This window comes from Cynara cardunculus (genome assembly GCF_001531365.2).
Source record: "Cynara cardunculus var. scolymus isolate 2C chromosome LG 1, CcrdV1, whole genome shotgun sequence".
NCBI lineage: Eukaryota > Viridiplantae > Streptophyta > Magnoliopsida > Asterales > Asteraceae > Cynara > Cynara cardunculus.
In genome coordinates, this window is record NC_037528.1 from 14,235,990 (window position 1) to 14,255,144 (window position 19,155).

General features: G+C 37.4%; 2 protein-coding genes across 2 annotated transcripts; both read left to right on the plus strand.

Annotated features, from left to right (window-relative positions):
* Positions 1–5,440: 5,440 nt before the first annotated feature.
* On the plus strand, positions 5,441–8,528 carry LOC112509231. Its single transcript, XM_025114124.1, has 3 exons — positions 5,441–5,709; positions 7,742–7,859; positions 7,949–8,528. Exons 2-3 carry the CDS (start codon positions 7,770–7,772, stop codon positions 8,228–8,230), a joined length of 372 nt encoding a protein of 123 aa, XP_024969892.1. The 5' UTR covers positions 5,441–5,709; positions 7,742–7,769; the 3' UTR covers positions 8,231–8,528.
* A 203-nt stretch (positions 8,529–8,731) lies between these two features.
* On the plus strand, positions 8,732–18,821 carry LOC112509143. The gene is made up of 8 exons (XM_025114029.1): positions 8,732–9,299; positions 9,400–9,513; positions 10,978–11,597; positions 11,741–11,937; positions 12,518–12,737; positions 12,890–13,009; positions 13,419–14,171; positions 15,503–18,821. The coding sequence occupies exons 1-8, from the start codon at positions 8,960–8,962 to the stop codon at positions 18,548–18,550; spliced, it is 5,412 nt and encodes a 1,803-aa protein (XP_024969797.1). The 5' UTR covers positions 8,732–8,959; the 3' UTR covers positions 18,551–18,821.
* The last annotated feature ends 334 nt before the right edge of the window (positions 18,822–19,155 follow it).

A 19,155-nucleotide genomic window follows, 5' to 3' on the forward strand; every position in this document is an offset into this window, starting at 1 on the left:
AGGAATTTCAAATAGTTAATTTGATACTAATATTGATATATTTTTGTCAAATTTTTATAATATCTTCAAACATATATTTTATTCAAAAATAAAAACATCATCGTTTTATCAAAATCACATAAAGTCATATTATAACATCGACTGAGATAAATAACAAAATGAAATATTAAAATCACGATGTATCTCCCTGCATTGCGCGAATACGTTTCTAGTTTTTAAAGATATATGCAAGTTAAGTATTGAAAAATATGTATTATCAAGATGAGATTAATAATATATAGTCAAATTATAAATAATTAAAATAATAATAAATTAAAAATGTGAATTATAAATCAAGATTAAAAAGACCGATTATTCAAACAATTAACAAAAATTATTGCTAAATTCTACAAAAATATCAGTGATTATACGAGTAATTATAAAAAAAGCGTTTATTATCCAACGATATAGAAAGTTTGATATATTAACTTTTTTTAATCCTAGAACGACATAGATTTCTTGAGCAATTACGTCTTTAATTATATTTTAATTATTATATCTGTTTAAGTTTTTACTTTATTCACAATTATTTAATAATTCAGTTTAATAATGTATCATAATATTTTAACTTTTAAAATATAATTATTATTTGTTACCAAACACATTTTAATATATAACGATCCCACGTTTACCGTCATCAACATCCAATATATGGTTTGTATATTTCAATGCCCGCTAAAAAGAAACGTGAACTTCTTTGATTTTCTAATATAAAAGTAATTTTGTCAGTTTAATAGTTCTTTAAGATAAACTAGAAGAGTATTCGTACAATGCAGCGAGATACATCTCGATTTTAATGTTCTATTTTATTATTTATCTCTGTCAATGTTATAATACAATTTTATATGTTTTTAAGAAAACTATAATGATTTTATTTYTGAATAAAATATAAATTTGAAGATATCATAAAATTTAAAAAAAAATATCAATGTTAATATCAAATCAACTATTTAAAATTTCTCATTTTTATGTAATTTCTTTAATTTATTTTTTTATCATAATTTAATTTAAGTTTAATGACGAAACAATTTATTTTTGGTTTAATAATATAACATTTTATAAAGATAATAATTAAGTATTCTGTTAGAACTCAATAATTATCCTAATTATATTTTAGATTTTTTATATTTAAAATGAGATGTTTATCTGCAGTTAATTACATGAATTCCGATATAAAACTTTAATAAGTTGTACTTAAGTACAATCTACTTGCAATCTTGAGTTTTAAATAATATGTATTAATAAACAATACTTTATACATAAAAAATAGTTTTTAAGAGTTTTTATGAAATGCTTTATAATATAGTATAGATATATATTTTTCTTTATTATGTGAACCTTTTTTTTCAATTTTTCCACGTGTCACAATGTAATTGGTTAGGTTTAGTTTTTTAAAGATAAAATGTTAAAAATATGACTTCAACAAGAAGGTAAAAAAAAAAAAAAAAATTATGAGACCAATCTTTCTTTTTATTATGTTTAAACCGTTAATGTAAAATCAAAACAGAATCAGTTATGATCCGTTAACTAAAGAGGTGATGATTATGTATTTAAAGATCGCCATTGATGATGCGAGTTCATAACGGTGACAAGCGTCGACTAAGATCCTACAACATGCGAGTCAGGAGTGCAAAGAGAAAAGATTGTTAGGGGGAGTTTTGGGGATTTAAGATCCTACATCTGCTTTCGTCGTGGAGAAGTCTGGGAGTTGTGGGGATTTTTCGTCGTGGAGAAGAAGGTTAGGGAGGGAGATGATACAGAGCCAAGAACAAGAGGAACGATGATGAAAATTGCGTGCTAGGGTTTTTTTACTGTACGTTAGTTTCTTAATCTATGCAGTTTTATTACATTTTGCATATACGGTAAACTATAATTTGAGGTCTCGACTAAAAATCAGGTGGTTTTGACATCGGTGGTAATTGAATAATTGTTAGGATGCAAATTTAAGTCCAAAATGAACACTATCGTAGAGATGAATATGGGGAGCGCCGCGAAGCTTATCGTGGATGCATTGTTACAACGGTTCCTTCCGCTTGCCAGACGTCGGATTGAAACAACACAAGCACAGGTAAGAATGCTCCCTACCTTTGCCCTTTTTTATTGTTCAATTATTTCAATATATGCTTGTATACATTGTTTCTTACATGCAAATATTCAAGCCAACATCAATGCCTGTTTTGATGAATTTCTGGGTGTTGGGTGGAGATAATTTATTGTTGTGAGGTGGAAACAGAAGAAACTGAGTGGGAGGCAGTTGTATCTGTTAACTTGAAATTTGAGTCCATCTTGAGTGCTTGAAAGTTTTTTAGTGATGACTACTTGGAGCAATGGATCACTTGGAAGAATTTGTTCTTCAAAGTTAAAACACTTTCATCCTTTTGTTTTCTGATAGACTAAATGTGGAAAGTAATGCATCCCAACTTGAAAGTGTTTTCTGAAGGAGTCTATACTTGGAAATTTGTGAGTTTAGCTGCTATGTAAATCACCATCTAGGAGTTCCCAAATTAGCCGATCTTCTCTTTTCTAGGACCATGATGTACTGTTCTTTAAATAATACTCCCTTCTTTTGATGTTTGTATCCGGACTCAAATTTGGGTTGCTCCTATCTCAGCTGTCCACAATTTCCATTTTTATCAAGTCAAGTTTCTTTTCCTGGTTCACCCTTATCGAGTTTGGTTCAACATCCATGCTTTTAGCACTTTGCTTTTTCCGATCATATCAAGAAATCCAGAATCTTCGAAGGCAACTACAGCAAGCTATTGATGAAAAAAATGAATTCGAGGTCTGTACAGGCTTATTCCGATCACCTTCTAATACTTCCTATAATTTTTTTAACCTAATCTGTGTTCATGTATATTCAACCTAATCTGTCAAAATTGAAGGATTTAACCTAATCTGTGTTCATGTATATTCAACCTAATCTGTCAAAATTGAAGGATTTAACCTAATCTGTGTTCATAGTTTAGAGAGAAATCGAAAAGGGGAAAAGGGATTTACCTGTTGAGTGATGGGAGAAGGCGGTTTATCGGCGAGGACCACAGTGGGAGACGGCGACGGTGGGCGACGGAGACGGTGAGCGACGACCACCGATGGAGGTGGCAACGGAGACGAAGGGCGACGGCAACGGTGAGCAATGGAGGAGCGATGTAATCTGTGGCGACGGTGAGCAATGGACGAGAAGGGCAAGAATGAAATCCCACGGGAATGGATTTCAAAATCCCGTGTATTTTCAAAGGATTCTCAAATCCATAGTTCACGGGATTTTAAATGAATCCCAGGATTTTAAATCCTACCATTCCTTCAAACCAAACGCATGATTGGAATGGATTTTAAATCCAAATCCCTCCAATTCCATTCCATTCATGCAAACCAAACGCGCCCTTAGGTGCTTTCGACCAACCATTGCAATTTGTGAATCAAATAAGACAACTAAATAGGAATGGAGGAGTGATGGATAATTTTCCTTATATTCAAATGCAAGCTTATGGGGGTATTCAGATTTCACCTAAAATGAAAAAAAATAAAAAGCATGCTATGCCAACACGTCTAGTGCACAGTGTTCCATACGTTTTAATGGAAGTTTGGATGGAAAGATTATTGAAGCATGTGAAACACTGACGAGTTTCAGTTGTATCACATTTTTGTAATGCATCCCTTGAACAAATGATCATATATTGCTATGAAGAGATGTCATCATCTCTCTGCAGATACTGAAGGTGCTGTGAACAAGTCGTATTCTTAAATATTGTTTATGATCTGCTTTTCTTTTTCATGATGAGGTAGTTTTTGTGACTTGGAAAAAATCTTGGAGACTTTGGATAGACCCTTATTTTGAGAGCATATATAGACTTTTGACTTCTGAGGAAGATGACCAAGGAATATGTAGAACATTGTTTGCACTTACTCATTTTGAAGTTCATTTCTTGTAGCTGTTGACATATATCCTGTGGATGGTAACTGAATACTCAGACCAGATGTTTTTTCAGCACTAGAAAACAAAACTGCTCACTTGTCCCATGCATGATGTTGCTTATACTTCAAAATTTGTTTAGTTGATCTTCTTGTGAATTTCTTATGTCTTCAAATTATATTTGGGGGAACTACAGGATGGGCAATACCTTCAGCAATCCGATCCTGCCTATGAGCGAGTGTTGGACTCCTTAGCTTTGGTGGCTCGACACACGCCTGTACTTCTTCTTGAAGCGCTTCTTCGCTGGAGAGACATGTGGGTTTTTTTCTATTTAATATTTATATATGTGCACGTAGCAAAGTATGTTCTCCTGTTTATATGCAAGAAAATGACACGAACATAAGATAACCAAGAAAATCACATGCACATCACATATGGAGATATCATATGCTAGCAGGTATATTTGGTCCTTTGGAAGCGAGCTAGAAGTTAGAGCAGTGTTTAGAGACCTAATTTGCTAAAGAGAGGCCCAACAATGTATACCATGCTTCATTAGTCCTTTGTAATACTAGCATTATAAACACGCTTTATCTCATGAAATTTGATTATGTTGTTTTTAAGTGATTCCCTTTATGATGTAATGTGACATGGACAAAATAGTTGGTTATGCCAATCGCTAGGCCCTGAGCCCCCTTCTTCGAATATCCCTTCCTATTTCTTCATCTTAGCTCTCACAACCGGTTTCTTTTGCAGTGAATCTCCAAAAGGTGCAAATGATGCATCCACATTCCAAAAAAAGGTTTGCATGAATCCATAGTTTTGTGGGTGTCTTTTTCTTAAGGGAAATTTAAGGATGTATTTTTAGAGTAATGTCACTGAACGGAGTGAATGATCATGCAACATTTTCATTTAGTATGCTTTCTTAGTTCAGAATCTGAAGATTTTTTATATTTGATAAGAATTATCTTCCTGATATCAACATACAGTACTTTATGTTTCTTCAAAAAAATTATAACCCCCAATAACATGAGCCACAGGAGAGTGGGCTGTTTTTTGAGAAACGAACTGGGCAAGCTGGTCATGTACTCATGTTTTATTACCACTTCTTCTGGCCTTGGTTACATGGTTGGCCAGCTTATCTGGTGCTAACTGTTTGGAATTTGCTTGTTTGTGAGAACGAACTTATAATGATGCTTTGCTTCGATCAGCTTTATGTAGAGTGCATTTTTTGCTCAGCATGTATTCGCTTTGTGCAGTATTGTCCACCCGAGGGACTTACAGGTTTGGCAGTTCCATTGTTAATTTATCTTTGCAAGTTAAGTTATTTTGTTCTCATACAAGATATGTTTACTGTAATTGCAGAAAAACTTTGGATCAGCCTTGAACAATTTGTATTTGATTGGTTGATCAATGCTGACAGGTAACGCGAAGTTGGCTCTAGAAGATTCAACATACCCTTCCAATGTATCTAGTTGCTTTATGTTTTAGTTCTAGCTGATGTAATTAGTACATTTTCTCATTGAGCTCAAGTGCCGTAATTGAAATGATGTCATGTGGTCTTCTTGTGTTTATTTCATAAAAGTGGGAGCCTAAGAAAAATTAGTTAAGGTATTCCTGATTCCAGATACTTTTACACAGTCCAAGCTGAAATCTATTCATTGTAGGGTTGTAAGTCAGGTTGAATATCCTTCATTGGTGGATTTGCGTGGTCTCCTTCTAGACCTGGTTGCACAGCTTCTGGGTGCTCTATCACATATTAGGTAATTGGTACCTTTAACTCAGTTTTGAAATTATGACACCATGTCTCGTCTTACGATGTGTTTACTGATCCCCAAGTGCTTTTTGTAAAAAACCAGCACATATTTTGTTATTTAATCTTATCATTGGTTTTTTCCTTTGAAGAATTAATAAGTGGGTTCAATTTGTCAAGTCGGTAAATTCCAAATATCATGCCTAAGCTTTTCTGTTCCTAATGGATTCATCTTTGATACGTTGTTTCCTTATGTTTCTCTATGTTCTCTTAGTTTGCCTTTTCTGGGAAACTGCTTTGCAGCAATCCATAACGGTACTGAAAGGCCGCAAAAGACTCACCAAACTGATCACAGAATCCCTACTCATATAACCAAGACTTCACATTTTTCTTGTTAAAGGTTTTATTGATCTTTCTTGATTTGTATGGTTTCTCTTTCTAAGCTACATATCATTATGTGCTGCCTTACTAAACACCATCTGGATTTTTTGAAATAGGGAGAGAGTTAAGTTGATCATGTTTATGGCTTATATATGTTCTTTTTCCTGGAAGTATATAATATTCATATACGGCAAACGGAACTCACACACATGCCTCACCTTTGGTGAGGTTGGAACCTTTGACCTCTAGAAAGGTTGGGTTACCGGATACCACTGGGCTAAAGGCCCTTTGGTTACTTCAGTTCCCAAACATAGTTCCCATAATTTTTTGATGAAGGATATAGACAACTCTCAAAACATGGTTTCTAGTTTCTACCTCAAATTTTATGACCATCAATATATTAGCGTAATGTTGGATGCCAGAGTCAGCACACTTACAATACTATGTCATAAGTACAGGATTTAAGTTGGAAAATTCTCACTTTAGCATCTATAAAGACATCCCCATTGTACTCATTTAGGCTGTGCAGTGATTCCCTTCCTGTGAACCACAATGACCATGTGTTTCAGGTAAATTAAGCTTGTGTTCCCTTTTTATATAGGTTGTACGTTGTTGGTGAAGGCCACTTGATTTGTTTGATGACGATCATAAGATTAAGAAACAAGCAAATGTTATAATTATCTTAGGGTATTTGCTAGTAATTATCTGATAGTTACTTGGATGACTATTAGGATTTATCGTGTCCAATTGTTCTTACTATCTCCAGAATAAGTAATAGTGTAATTGTTAGCATGAGTACTTTTAGGTTATAATATGTTGTAATTTGCACGACAAATAATAAACTAACTGAGTAGAAAAATTGAGAGCTTTCTCCTTGAGGAGAAGCAATCATCTCATGTGAGAAGCCTTGGTCTTCACGGGTGTCGTGCTTATTACAACTGTCATTCTCATGCAATCTTAGCATTAAAAGTTTAAAACAGACGTCATGAAGATAAAAATACTGAAATACAAGCACAATTGACGAGAATCAATGAACATAGTTTTCTCAAGTACACGTCTAGACATTCTCTTTGCCCTTATTGTCCTTATCTTCCTTTACGATGCACGCCACTAGTCAACTATTATCTAAGTGAGTTCATGTTTCTTCATATAAAATCATTTCGTACGTCATCTCATATAAAATCGTAGCATCTAAGATACCAACTCGCTTTCATAAACAACAAGTATTTGGTCATGTTTGCATACATGCTTTATCTCACTGAAATACAATATACATTAAAACAATTATGTTTACACATCATCTCAATGTCATGCTCATAAAGAGACCCTAGTGTTTTTTCTCTCTTTTTGGTGCGAGTCCTTTGGATACATAGTTCCTTTTATTGTATTTCCTGATATCCTATCATTTTGATTTGTTGTCGTGCATCAGTTTGCCTGTCTTCATTAGCTCCTATCATTTTATGCAGTATGTTAATCCTATTTGATCAAATGAACTTAATCAGCTTATGATACTTCTATTAAAAGTGAGAACTTGCATGAGCCTCATGCCATTTACAAACATATAGGTGTTGAAGAAATGGACAGTGATGCATGTGCATCAATTCATCAAATTACTTTTACATTGTGTTTCAGTAGTTTGAGAATGCTTTGCTTCTCAATAGGTTTAGTTCTGTAACTGCTCGCTTTTTCATGGAACTCAATACCCGTCGGATTGATACAAGTGGTGCTCGAAGTGAAAGCCTTAGTATCATCAACGGGATGCGTCATCTAAAGCTTGAGGTATGTGGCACATACTCTTTTTTTGTTGAAATATCTTCTTGACAAGTACATAATATTATATTGTAAATACATTTGTTGGCACTTTCCAGGTCAAGACGGAGGGTGGTCTTAGTGCCTCAGCATCGTTTGTGGCAAAAGCTAATCCCCTTAATCGTGCCCCCCACAAACGAAAAAGTGAACTTCACCATGCGCTGTGCAATATGTTGTCGAGCATTTTGGCACCACTTGCAGGTGGTGGTAAAGGTCAGTGGCCACCTCCTGGTGTGCAACGTGCACTTACTGTGTGGTATGAAGCTGTTGCACGGGTAAGGATGCAGATCATTCATTGGGCAGACAAGCAGAGCAAGCATATACCTGTAAGTAAATGCTGAACAGTTCCATAGTTTCCTTTTTTTGCTTTGACTAAAAGAGGACACCCTAATACTATCAATTAGAAGATGTATCTTGAATTACTATATCTAACAATATTGATGTCCCTTTTCCCCTTGAACTTTGACTTGATTTCTCTTTATAGCCCTTTCTGTTGTTGGAATTAATATAGGATTGAGATGAAGATGCATATTGATGTGTGAAGGGAGATCAGGTTCTCTGTATTGATTGAAAGAGGAACTTGCATGATAATGAAAATGAAACAATAACCCCTAACGATTTACGTATATGACCCCTTAACTATAGAGAAAATACAATATATATGTATTTATTTGTATATCCAATAGTCCATTTGATTCTCTTCTCTTGGATTGATCTTATAACTCAGACGCTCTTGTTTCTATATTCTTTGTGTTAGGCTGCTTACCCTTTAGTGACTTTGCTTCTCTGTCTTGGCGATCCTCTTGTTTTTCTCAGCAACTTTGGTCCTCATACAGAGCAACTGTACAAGCATCTTAAGGTAACTTTACATGCAGAAGGTTTAGAGCCAAGAACATGAAGTAAAAGAAAGTTTTATTTGTATTATTCTTTTCTTGCTCCATTTACTTGTATCTTCTTTGAGGGGCACACTACATAGCTCAAGTGCTGTTTTTCAGATACACGATTACACTCCATATTCTTTTTCCAGATGACACTATATATCTATTTTACAGGACAAGAACACCAGGTTCATGGCTCTGGATTGTCTTCACCGTGTTTTGAAAATTTATTTGAGCGTTCATGGGTACTCCCAACCATCAAACCGGGTATGGGACTACCTGGACAGTGTGACAGTACAACTTCTAACAGTTCTTAGGAAAGGGATGCTTACACAGGATGTCCAACTTGATAAACTTGTTGAGTTCTGTGTTACTGTAGGGGAACATAACCTTGATTTTTGTATGAACCATGTGATATTGGAAATGCTTAAGCAAGATAGTCCAAGTGAGGCGAAGGTCATCGGCCTTCGTGCTTTACTGGACATTTCTATGTCTCCCACAAGTGAGCATGTTGGCTTGGAAATCTTTAATGGTGATTAATCATTTTGCCGTTTTACTGCTACTTGTCAGATTTCAAATATTTCTTTTTGTATTTGTTTTGACTTTGCTTTTGCTTTGGTCTACAATGGCAGCTCAGGACTTAAGCCACTATGTTCCGAAAGTAAAGAGTGTGATTGAGTCTATATTGAGGTCATGCCATAGAGCTTATAATCTGGCTCTTCTCACTTCTTCAAAGACAACAATAGGTAAAAATTTTACGTACTGTCATATGTCTTTGTGTGTTTCCTTGACCTTTAGCTCCCTGTTCTGTGATTTAGATTTGAGAATGTAATTGTAGATTCTTGATAATCTTTTTGTTAAACGACAACATTTAGATTTAGTAACAACATACTGTGGCCTTCCTGTTTTTGTTGTGTAAATCAAGATTGCATCACTGTAAGCTGTCCTTATAGTTAGTATTGCTTTCAACTACTATATTCTTAATTTTTTCACCATGTATGTGCTTTACCAATTCGTCTGAGAAGTTCCAAGTTCTTAAAAATCACAATAATTGCAAAACGAAGTTACTGGACCATTTATGTCTTATGTGATGTTATTTGGAAAGAATAAACTATCTGAAAAAGTGTGCATATATTGAACATTGGAAAGATCATGACTAGAAATTGTACCGAACCAATGTGTTCAGGAATCTGTTAATAGTTGACTAGTTTACTTGGGAGACTAGTAGGAGACAATCTAGATAGAATATCTTGATTCCCTGTCATACGATCTGAAACACCGGAGAGAGAAAACATTAAGAGGAGTAGGAGTACTTGACCGTGCTATGGATGCATGAGGAGCAGCCTTCTTCTTTGAAGCACAATAAGACTGTTCCAAGTTGAGTTCCCCCTCACCGAGCTTGAAACTTGAAGTAGAAGAGTATGAGCCCCACTACCTCATGTTGAGCATTCCATTTCCAGTGCCCTAATTTGTGATAATAGTGACACTTGGGAATAACGAAACTGCCTTTGTTGTTGTGGTGAAGGCGCAGTATGTAGGTAAGAGACTTATATAGGCCACATATATGGAAGAGGATCACCTTGAAGAAAAGAAGTACCGGGTGAGAAGGAGGTGGTGTTAGTGGGAATTTCTGAGGCACGAATAATGAGCCATGTGACAAAAACATAGGAAACTATTTGTAGAACTAGAAGTACCATTTATTGTGGAATCATCATCCACAAAAGGAGGTAAACAAACAATATCAAGTGGAGGTCGAGGTCTACTGGGATATACCAGGATGGTGTTGTGAAAGGATACTGGTTTAGGATCTGTAATCAAAATGAATAATTTACTACCAAGATAACAAGATACCCCAGAACACACAATCAGGGGACGGGGAAGGATATAAACATGGCAGAATAGAAGAAAATAGTAGTCTGAGGTCTTTTCTTCTAAGAAACAGAGAAGGAATTGCTGTTCATGAACAGTTGGTGAAATGAAACATGGTTCAATCTCAAGATTACTTTGTAATTTGTATCCCATGACGACCAAATTGTTTCATGTCATTCTGTGTTACTACCTCTATCAGCAGATTGAAATTCCATTCCACTTGACTGTTCCCCTTTTAAATTTATATACCAGAAGATCAAGAGAACTTTGAACAATCTTTTAATGAAAACTAAGTAGACGGTATTAATACGTTCACTTCTAATGAAGTACATGTCCTCCAGATGCTATTACCAAGGAAAAATCACAAGGATATCTTTTTCGCTCAGTTTTGAAGTGCATACCTCACCTGATTAAAGATGTTGGTCGAAGTGATAGAATCACTGAGATAATACCTCAGCATGGGATAAGCATTGATCCCGGTGTTCGAGAGGAAGCAATACAAGTACTGAATCGAATTATGAGATGCCTACCTGATCGTTGCTTTGCAGTTATAAGAGCTATGGTGAAATTCATCCTACGGCTTCCGGATGAGTTCCCTCTTCTCATTCAAACATCATTGGGACGCCTTTTGGAACTCTTGCATTTATGGAGAGCTTGTCTATCTGACCATAGTGTTGAACAGGAAACTTCAGATGCAAAACATGTGCAGATAAACCAAAGCTTCAAGAGATCTTTCAACCCAAGAGAACCAGTTGAATTCCATGCTTCAGAGATTGATGCAATTGGTCTTGTCTTCCTTAGTTCTGCTGATAGTCAGATTAGGCACACAGCATTAGAGTTGCTACGCTGTGCGCGTGCTATTCAAAATGATATAGAAAACCTTCTATCATGTGAGAGGTCATATCTCACCAAAGATGAAGCTGAACTGATACTTATGATTGATGTTTTTGAGGAAAATGGGGTGTGTTCTCCTTATGACCTATCTCATTGACTTTGTTTCCTGATTCTATCCTTTGATAAAATGTTCTCCTTTATGCTGCTTGTTTTATATGTTAAATCCTATTCATGTGAAACATTAATGTAGAAACCCCTACTTTTTGACAGGATGACATTGTTCAGAGCTGCTATTGGGATTCCAGTCGTCCTTTCGATCTCAGACGAGAATCTGACGTGGTACCTCCTGATGTAACACTAGAGGCTATACTTACTGAAAGCCAGGATAAGAATAGATGGCCTCGGTGTCTTAGTGAGCTTGTCAAGTATGGTGCAGAGCTCTGCCCACGTGCTGTTCAGGAAGCAAAGTAATCAAAACTTCTCCAACGTTTATTTTATTCTGCCTTTTCTCTGGATTTTCTTTTGCATTTATATCATTATCATGTGAAGCAAGATGGTAAGCAGTCAGCTCGACAATCCCATCAGCAAGCACCTTCCAGGGATGTTGTAGAACAAATTTTCTTCTCCGTTTTACATCTATTTTGTGAAGGATCGAAGTGACTACCGCTAAAAATTTGTGCTATGACTGTTCACCATCTACTCCCCCTGTATCATATTGTTATTGCTGTTCTTTTTTATTTTCTCCTCAATTACAGTTTTATTTTCTAAGTTCCCATCTGAGGTATATATCAATCGTTTTGAATAGGTGTTTTCTGTGTAATGAAAGGGTAATACAAACTTGATCCTAAATTCTAATGTAAATCTCCACCATAGAAGTTACAAAAATGTGCAGTCAACAACTACTTTAGGATGATAACTCAAGGATCAACTTCTTTTCCTTATTTCCCTTGCCTTTTCTGTGCCATCTTTACTAATTAAGTTGTCTAGTTTCATGTTTATTTGAACCTGGAGTGGGCAACATTCAGATCAAGATATTTATAATCTCAGGCTAGAGATTACTAAGCGTCTTGCGCTTGTCACACCTGTTGAATTGGGGGGAAAGGCTTCTCAGTTTCAGGATGCAGATAACAAACTAGATCAGTGGCTCATGTATGCTGTATTTGCTTGTTCTTGTCCACCTGGAAGGGAAGGAGCTGGTGCAGCAGCAACACGAGAACTATTCCATCTTATCATCCCCTCACTAAAATCTGGTTCTGAAGCACATGTGGTGAGTATTAGCCAGTAACTTTATATATATACATATATATAACGAAGTAAAAGTAAAAAAAAACTTTTCACGCATTATACAGTGCAGCGGCTCAAACTCTATAGGAATGATAGATATGTGGCAAACTGATTAAACTTTCTATTGGGTTTCAGCATGATACTACTATGGCTCTTGGGCTCTCGCATCTGGAAGTGTGTGAAATAATGTTCAGTGAGCTGGCATCCTATATAGATGAAATTTCTTTGGAAACAGAAGGAAAACCGAAATGGAAGGTATGGGTTCATGCTTTCTTCTGAACTCACTTTCTCACCAATAGGTAAGTCTTTTGATAAATTACTTAATTTCCTAGGAGGCTCCCCCCAACACGCACAAAAGACCAATTTTTGTCTGAGCAGCTCACTATTACTTATACTGTAAATAGTTGCAACTTGCAAGTTTGTTACTTAAGATACAAATGGGTCTGCCTATATAGAGACATACCCACACATGCATATATTGCATTTTGTGCGATTTGCTTTGAGATTGATGGTACTTTGAATCATGCATTTTCATTTTGTTTCAACATATTTAACTATCTTATTTCTGTTGATGCAGAGTCAACAATATTGGGTGAAGCAACCATAATGATGCATTTTCCTTTTTTTCCCACCATAATTAAGTATCTTATTTCTGTTAATGCAGTCTCAAAAATCTCGCCGTGAAGAACTCCGTATCCACATTGCAAACGTATACAGAACTGTTGCAGGGAACATCTGGCCTGGCATGCTGATCCATAAGCCAGTTTTCCGTCTTCACTATTTGAAATATATTGATGAAACAACCAGATTAATATCAACAGTCCCTCTTGAGAACTTTCAAGAGATGCAAACTCTTCGCTATGCACTTGCATGTGTACTAAGATCACTGGCCCCTGAGTTTGTGGATTCAAAATCAGAAAAATTTGATCCTAAAACCAGAAAGCGATTGTTTGATCTTTTTCTCTCCTGGGGTGATGATGTGGGTAATACATGGAGTCAGGATGGCCTAAGTGATTATCGGCGTGAAGTTGAACGCTACAAGTCTAGTCGTAAAACTCGATCAAAAGATTCCATAGACAGAAGTTCATTTGACAAAGAAGTGTCTGAACAAGTCGAAGCAGTACAATGGGCTTCCATGAATTCTATGGCATCGTTGTTATATGGCCCTTGTTTTGATTTCGACAATGCAAGAAAAATGAGTGGCCGGATTATATATTGGATTAACAGTCTCTTCATTGAGTCTGCACCCAGGGCTCCCTTTGGTTATTCACCCACTGATCCAAGAGCTCCATTTTATTCTAAACACACTGGATGTGATAAGAGCAAAGTTGGTCACCTTCGTGTTTCCCTTGCTAAAATAGCTTTAAAGAATCTTATTCTTACAAATTTAGACCTGTTTCCTGCTTGCATTGACCAGGTAAGACATCTCTTTGCAAACTTTCATTACTTTGTAATCAGTACACATAGCTTTATCACCTTTGAGCTATTTGGTGCTGTTATATTCCAGGAAGAGGTTAACACATTGGGAAATTTTTTCCACTTTGACCACCAGAATCCCCTGAATTCTTAACTTTAGGATTTATGTGCCTACATCGTCTCCTGCGAAAATGTAAACTTTTAATGATCCAATACTCTTAACTTCCCAATCAAAATTTACTTTTTAAGCTGCAAAACAAGAAGAAAAAAGAGCATCTTTAGGAATTCTAATATACTTGCAATTGTCATCATGGTCATGGTCATGATGGTCACCTCTGCCATTGGTATTGTCATTATTATTTGCTATTTCACATGTCAAAAAATCAAAAGATAGGGTTCATTATGGATAACATGAACTAGATTTTCTTACGGTTGTTGAAGAAATCACCTAAGCTGAATCAACTATTTTTACTTTCTTTTTATTTGAGATTTTCTAATGAAATTATATTCGTTACATCATTTAATTTGTGGTAGTATGTTTTTTGCAGCAACTGTTTCTAGTCCATGTCAGATATTTGAAGACTGTAAACCTTAAATATTTACAAATATATTATTGCAGAGCTCATCATCTAGTTGCTATTTTTTGAAGTATATAATATTTATATACGGCAAAGACTCGCACACCCCTCACCTTTGGTGAGGTTTGATCCACCTCCTGGGAGGGTGGGATCTACCGCTAAACCGAATACCAGTGGGCCAATGACCCTTTGGTTTTCTAGTTGCTGTTCTTGTCCCCGTTTATATATGCGTATGTAACTACAGTTTTGTTACTTAGGAAATATGATATTTTATGGATGTTCTGCTATAATCTGATCTTCCTGCGTACTTGACAAAATTTCCGTGAAAACAAACAATTAATTTGTTCTGTTTGCTTCTGTTACATACATGACAGAGAGGAAGTATGTACCATCTTTCACTTCTATTTACTTTGACATCATCAGCAACCTCTGTAGTGCTGATCCCCTTATTTGCACGACAAGTAGGATATAATTAGTTTTATTAACAAAGGCGTGGGATGTATCAAGTCTTGATGCTATTAGTTTGCTCAAATAATTGGGTGTCTGATGGCTTGTTTCTTATACTTGAGATTTACATTTGATGCTGTATTATTTTGTATATTCCACACTTTTACGCATATATCAGCTTTTCTGGGCATTATCACCGTGTTGAGCCATATGGGTATATCTTGATCTAAAAGTCTGTCTTCCTGGTATCTTAGTTAATATATCGTATCAATTGGTTATGATAAGTAAAATCTTCTTTCTTCTTCAGTGCTACTATTCTGATGCTGGCGTGGCAAATGGGTACTTCAGTGTATTAGCTGAAGTCTACACGCATCAAGAGATACCTAATTGTGAAATCCAACGACTCTTGAGCTTGATTCTCTACAAGGTGGTGGACCCATCTAGACAGGTTCGTGATGATGCCCTACGGATGCTTGAGACACTATCTATCCGTGAGTGGGCTGAAGATGGGGTTGAGGGATCAGGAAGTTATCGGGCTGCAGTGGTTGGAAATCTTCCCGACTCTTACCAACAATTCCAATACAAATTATCTTGCAAGCTTGCTAAAGATCGTCCTGAGCTGAGCCAGCTTCTTTGTGAGGAAATAATGCAGAGGCAACTGGATGCAGTTGATATAATTGCACAGCACCAAGTTCTAACATGCATGGCTCCTTGGATTGAAAACCTTGATTTCTGGAAACTCCAAAATTCAGGCTGGAGGGAAAGATTATTGAAAAGCCTTTACTATGTAACATGGAGGCATGGCGATCAGTTTCCTGATGAAATTGAGAAGCTTTGGAGCACTATTGCTAGTAAGCCGCGTAATATCCGTCCAATTCTTGATTTTTTGATCACTAAAGGAATTGAAGATTGTGATTCAAATGCATCAGCAGAAATAAGTGGTGCATTTGCTACATACTTCACAGTTGCTAAACGAGTAAGCTTATATCTAGCTCGAATTTGTCCACAAGGTACAATTGACCACTTGGTTTACCAATTGGCACAGCGAATGCTTGAGGATAGCCTGGAACCTTTCAGACCAACAGCAAACGAGGGTGATCTCAATGGAGATTTTGTTTTGGAATTTTCTCAGGGTTCAGAAACAGCGCAGCTTGCGCGGCTTGCGTCTGTTATAGATAACCAGCCTCGTATGTCACCCTTACTGGTTCGAGGATCTCTTGATGGTCTACTACGAAATACAAGTGGAAACTTAAGTTGGAAAACAACAGCTGTAAGAGGGCGAAGTGCTTCAGGAACTTTGATCCCCATACCTCCTGAGATAAATGTTACTCCTGTAACTGCTGGACGATCTAGCCAGCTCATTCCATCTCTAGTAAACATGTCAGTCCCATTAATGGGGATCCGAACTTCAGCAGGAAATTCAAGAAGCCGGCATATTTCTCGAGACAGTGGGGACTACCTCATTGACACTCCAAATTCTGAAGCAGATGGTCTGCATTCTGCTAGTGGAACTCATGGTGTCAGCGCTAAAGAACTGCACAGAGCCTTACAGGGGCATCCACAGCATTCATTAACCCATGCTGATATTGCGCTGATTCTACTTGCAGAAATCGCTTATGAAAACGATGAAGATTTTCGGGAGCACTTACCTTTACTTTTTCATGTCACGTTTGTCTCAATGGATAGCTCTGAAGACATTGTGCTAGAACACTGCCAACAGTTGCTTGTTAATCTGCTGTATTCTCTTGCTGGGCGTCATCTGGAACTTTACAATGTTGAAAACAGTGATGGAGAGAACAGGCAACAGGTTGCGAGCCTGATTAAGTACGTCCAATCGAAACGAGGGAGCATGATGTGGGAAAATGAGGACCCGACGCTCGTGAAAATCGAGCTCCCGAGCGCCGCGCTTTTGTCCGCGCTCGTGCAGAGCATGGTGGATGCAATCTTCTTCCAGGGTGACCTCCGAGAAACTTGGGGAGCCGAGGCGCTCAAGTGGGCCATGGAGTGCACCTCGAGACACCTTTCGTGTCGGTCCCACCAAATCTACCGAGCGTTGCGGCCCCGTGTGACGAACGACGCTTGTGTCTCGCTTCTCTGGTGCCTCCATCGTTGCCTAGCGAATCCCGTACCTTCGGTTTTGGGGTTTGTTATGGAGATCCTTTTGACATTGCAAGTGATGGTCGAAAATATGGAGCCTGAAAAGGTGATATTATACCCCCAGCTTTTCTGGGGTTGTGTCGCTATGATGCACACCGATTTTGTCCACGTGTACTGTCAGGTACTCGAGCTCTTTTCTCGTGTTATTGACCGTTTATCGTTTCGTGACAAAACAACCGAAAACGTTCTCCTCTCGAGCATGCCACGAGACGAGCTCGATCATAGTGTTGCTGACACCGACTTCCAGAGACTCGAGCCACAGAACCCTGGTGTAACCTCACCATCGAGCGGGAAAGTCCCGGCTTTCGAAGGGGTCCAGCCGCTCGTACTTAAAGGACTCATGTCAACCGTGAGTCATGATATCTCAATCGAGGTTCTCTCAAGGATAACCATACACTCTTGTGATTCAATCTTCGGGGACCCAGAGACAAGACTTTTGATGCACATCACGGGCTTGCTTCCCTGGCTCTGCTTACATCTAAACCCGGAGGCGGTTGTGGGCCCTACTTCGCCTCTATTACAACAACACCAAAAGGCTCGCTCAGTTTCGGGGAAACTGGCAATATGGTGTCGGGCAAAATCCTTGGACGAACTAGGTACTGTCTTCATGGCCTATTCGCAGGGTAAACTGAAGAGCATAGACAATCTACTTGCTTGTGTCTCGCCACTACTATGTAATAAGTGGCTACCAAAGCATTCAGCTCTGGCTGTTGGGCATTTGCTTAATCTTCTAGAGAAGGGACCCAATGAATATCAGCGTGTTGTTCTTCTAATACTGAAGCAATTGCTTCAGCATATTCCCAAGGGTGCTGTTCAGAGTCCACATATGTATGCACTCATTTCCCAGTTAGTCGAAAGCACTCTGTGTTCAGAGGCACTAAGCGTATTAGAAGCTCTTTTACATAATGATGACTCTATGCATGTATCCCAGAACTACGAAAGCAGACTTGGTGGAACCGACGAGTCATTGTTGATGGCTCGTAGTGGACCATCACAACAGGCTATGGGCCTTGGGTTTGTCCCAGGATCCACATCGACTGTAAAAGCTACCCTAACTGAATCAGGTATTTCGCCTAAAGAGTTGGCTTTGCAGAATACTCGTTTAATCCTTGGGCGTGTGCTTGATAATTGCGCACTCGGGCAAAGAAGGGACTACAAACGACTGGTACCGTTTGTGACTACTATCAGCAACCCTTAACCTTCACACTTCTCTTTATTCAATGAATGAGATCATTATGGTTCATCGATTGATTCATCATGACAATTCACCAATAACACCCAAGTATGAGATTCAAGCACCTGGAAGCTGGATTGCATATAAATGAAGCTAGAATAGCGATTCTTTGCAAAGACTACCGACAGTGGTAGCTTAAATAGTCTTTGTATTGTAATAAAAATGCAGTTAAGTTAATTGTATTATAAAACAACTAATTGTGTTTTTCTAGCTTTCAATAATTTAAGATGAAATAATTTTGCCCAACCTTCTAATATACATATATGATTTGCATCCTGTTTGCTCTCTTTGAATAGTTCCAGATCTAGCAGTTATATTAGAAAGAAAAAGTTACATTGAACAAATACATATGTGAATTCCTGATCAGGCATGCCAAAGAAGGTAGACTACTCATCTGGTGGTTTTCTGCTTGGGAGAACTTGGACTCCCTACTCATCACTTGCAATGGCTGCTTGCTTAAGTAGGGTTATGTTCAAGGGTAAGAATATAAAGAGTTTCAAATACATGTCCCAATATCCCTTATTTCTTGTTCACTCTCTTGATGACGCATAAAACGTTGCTGGAGAGTT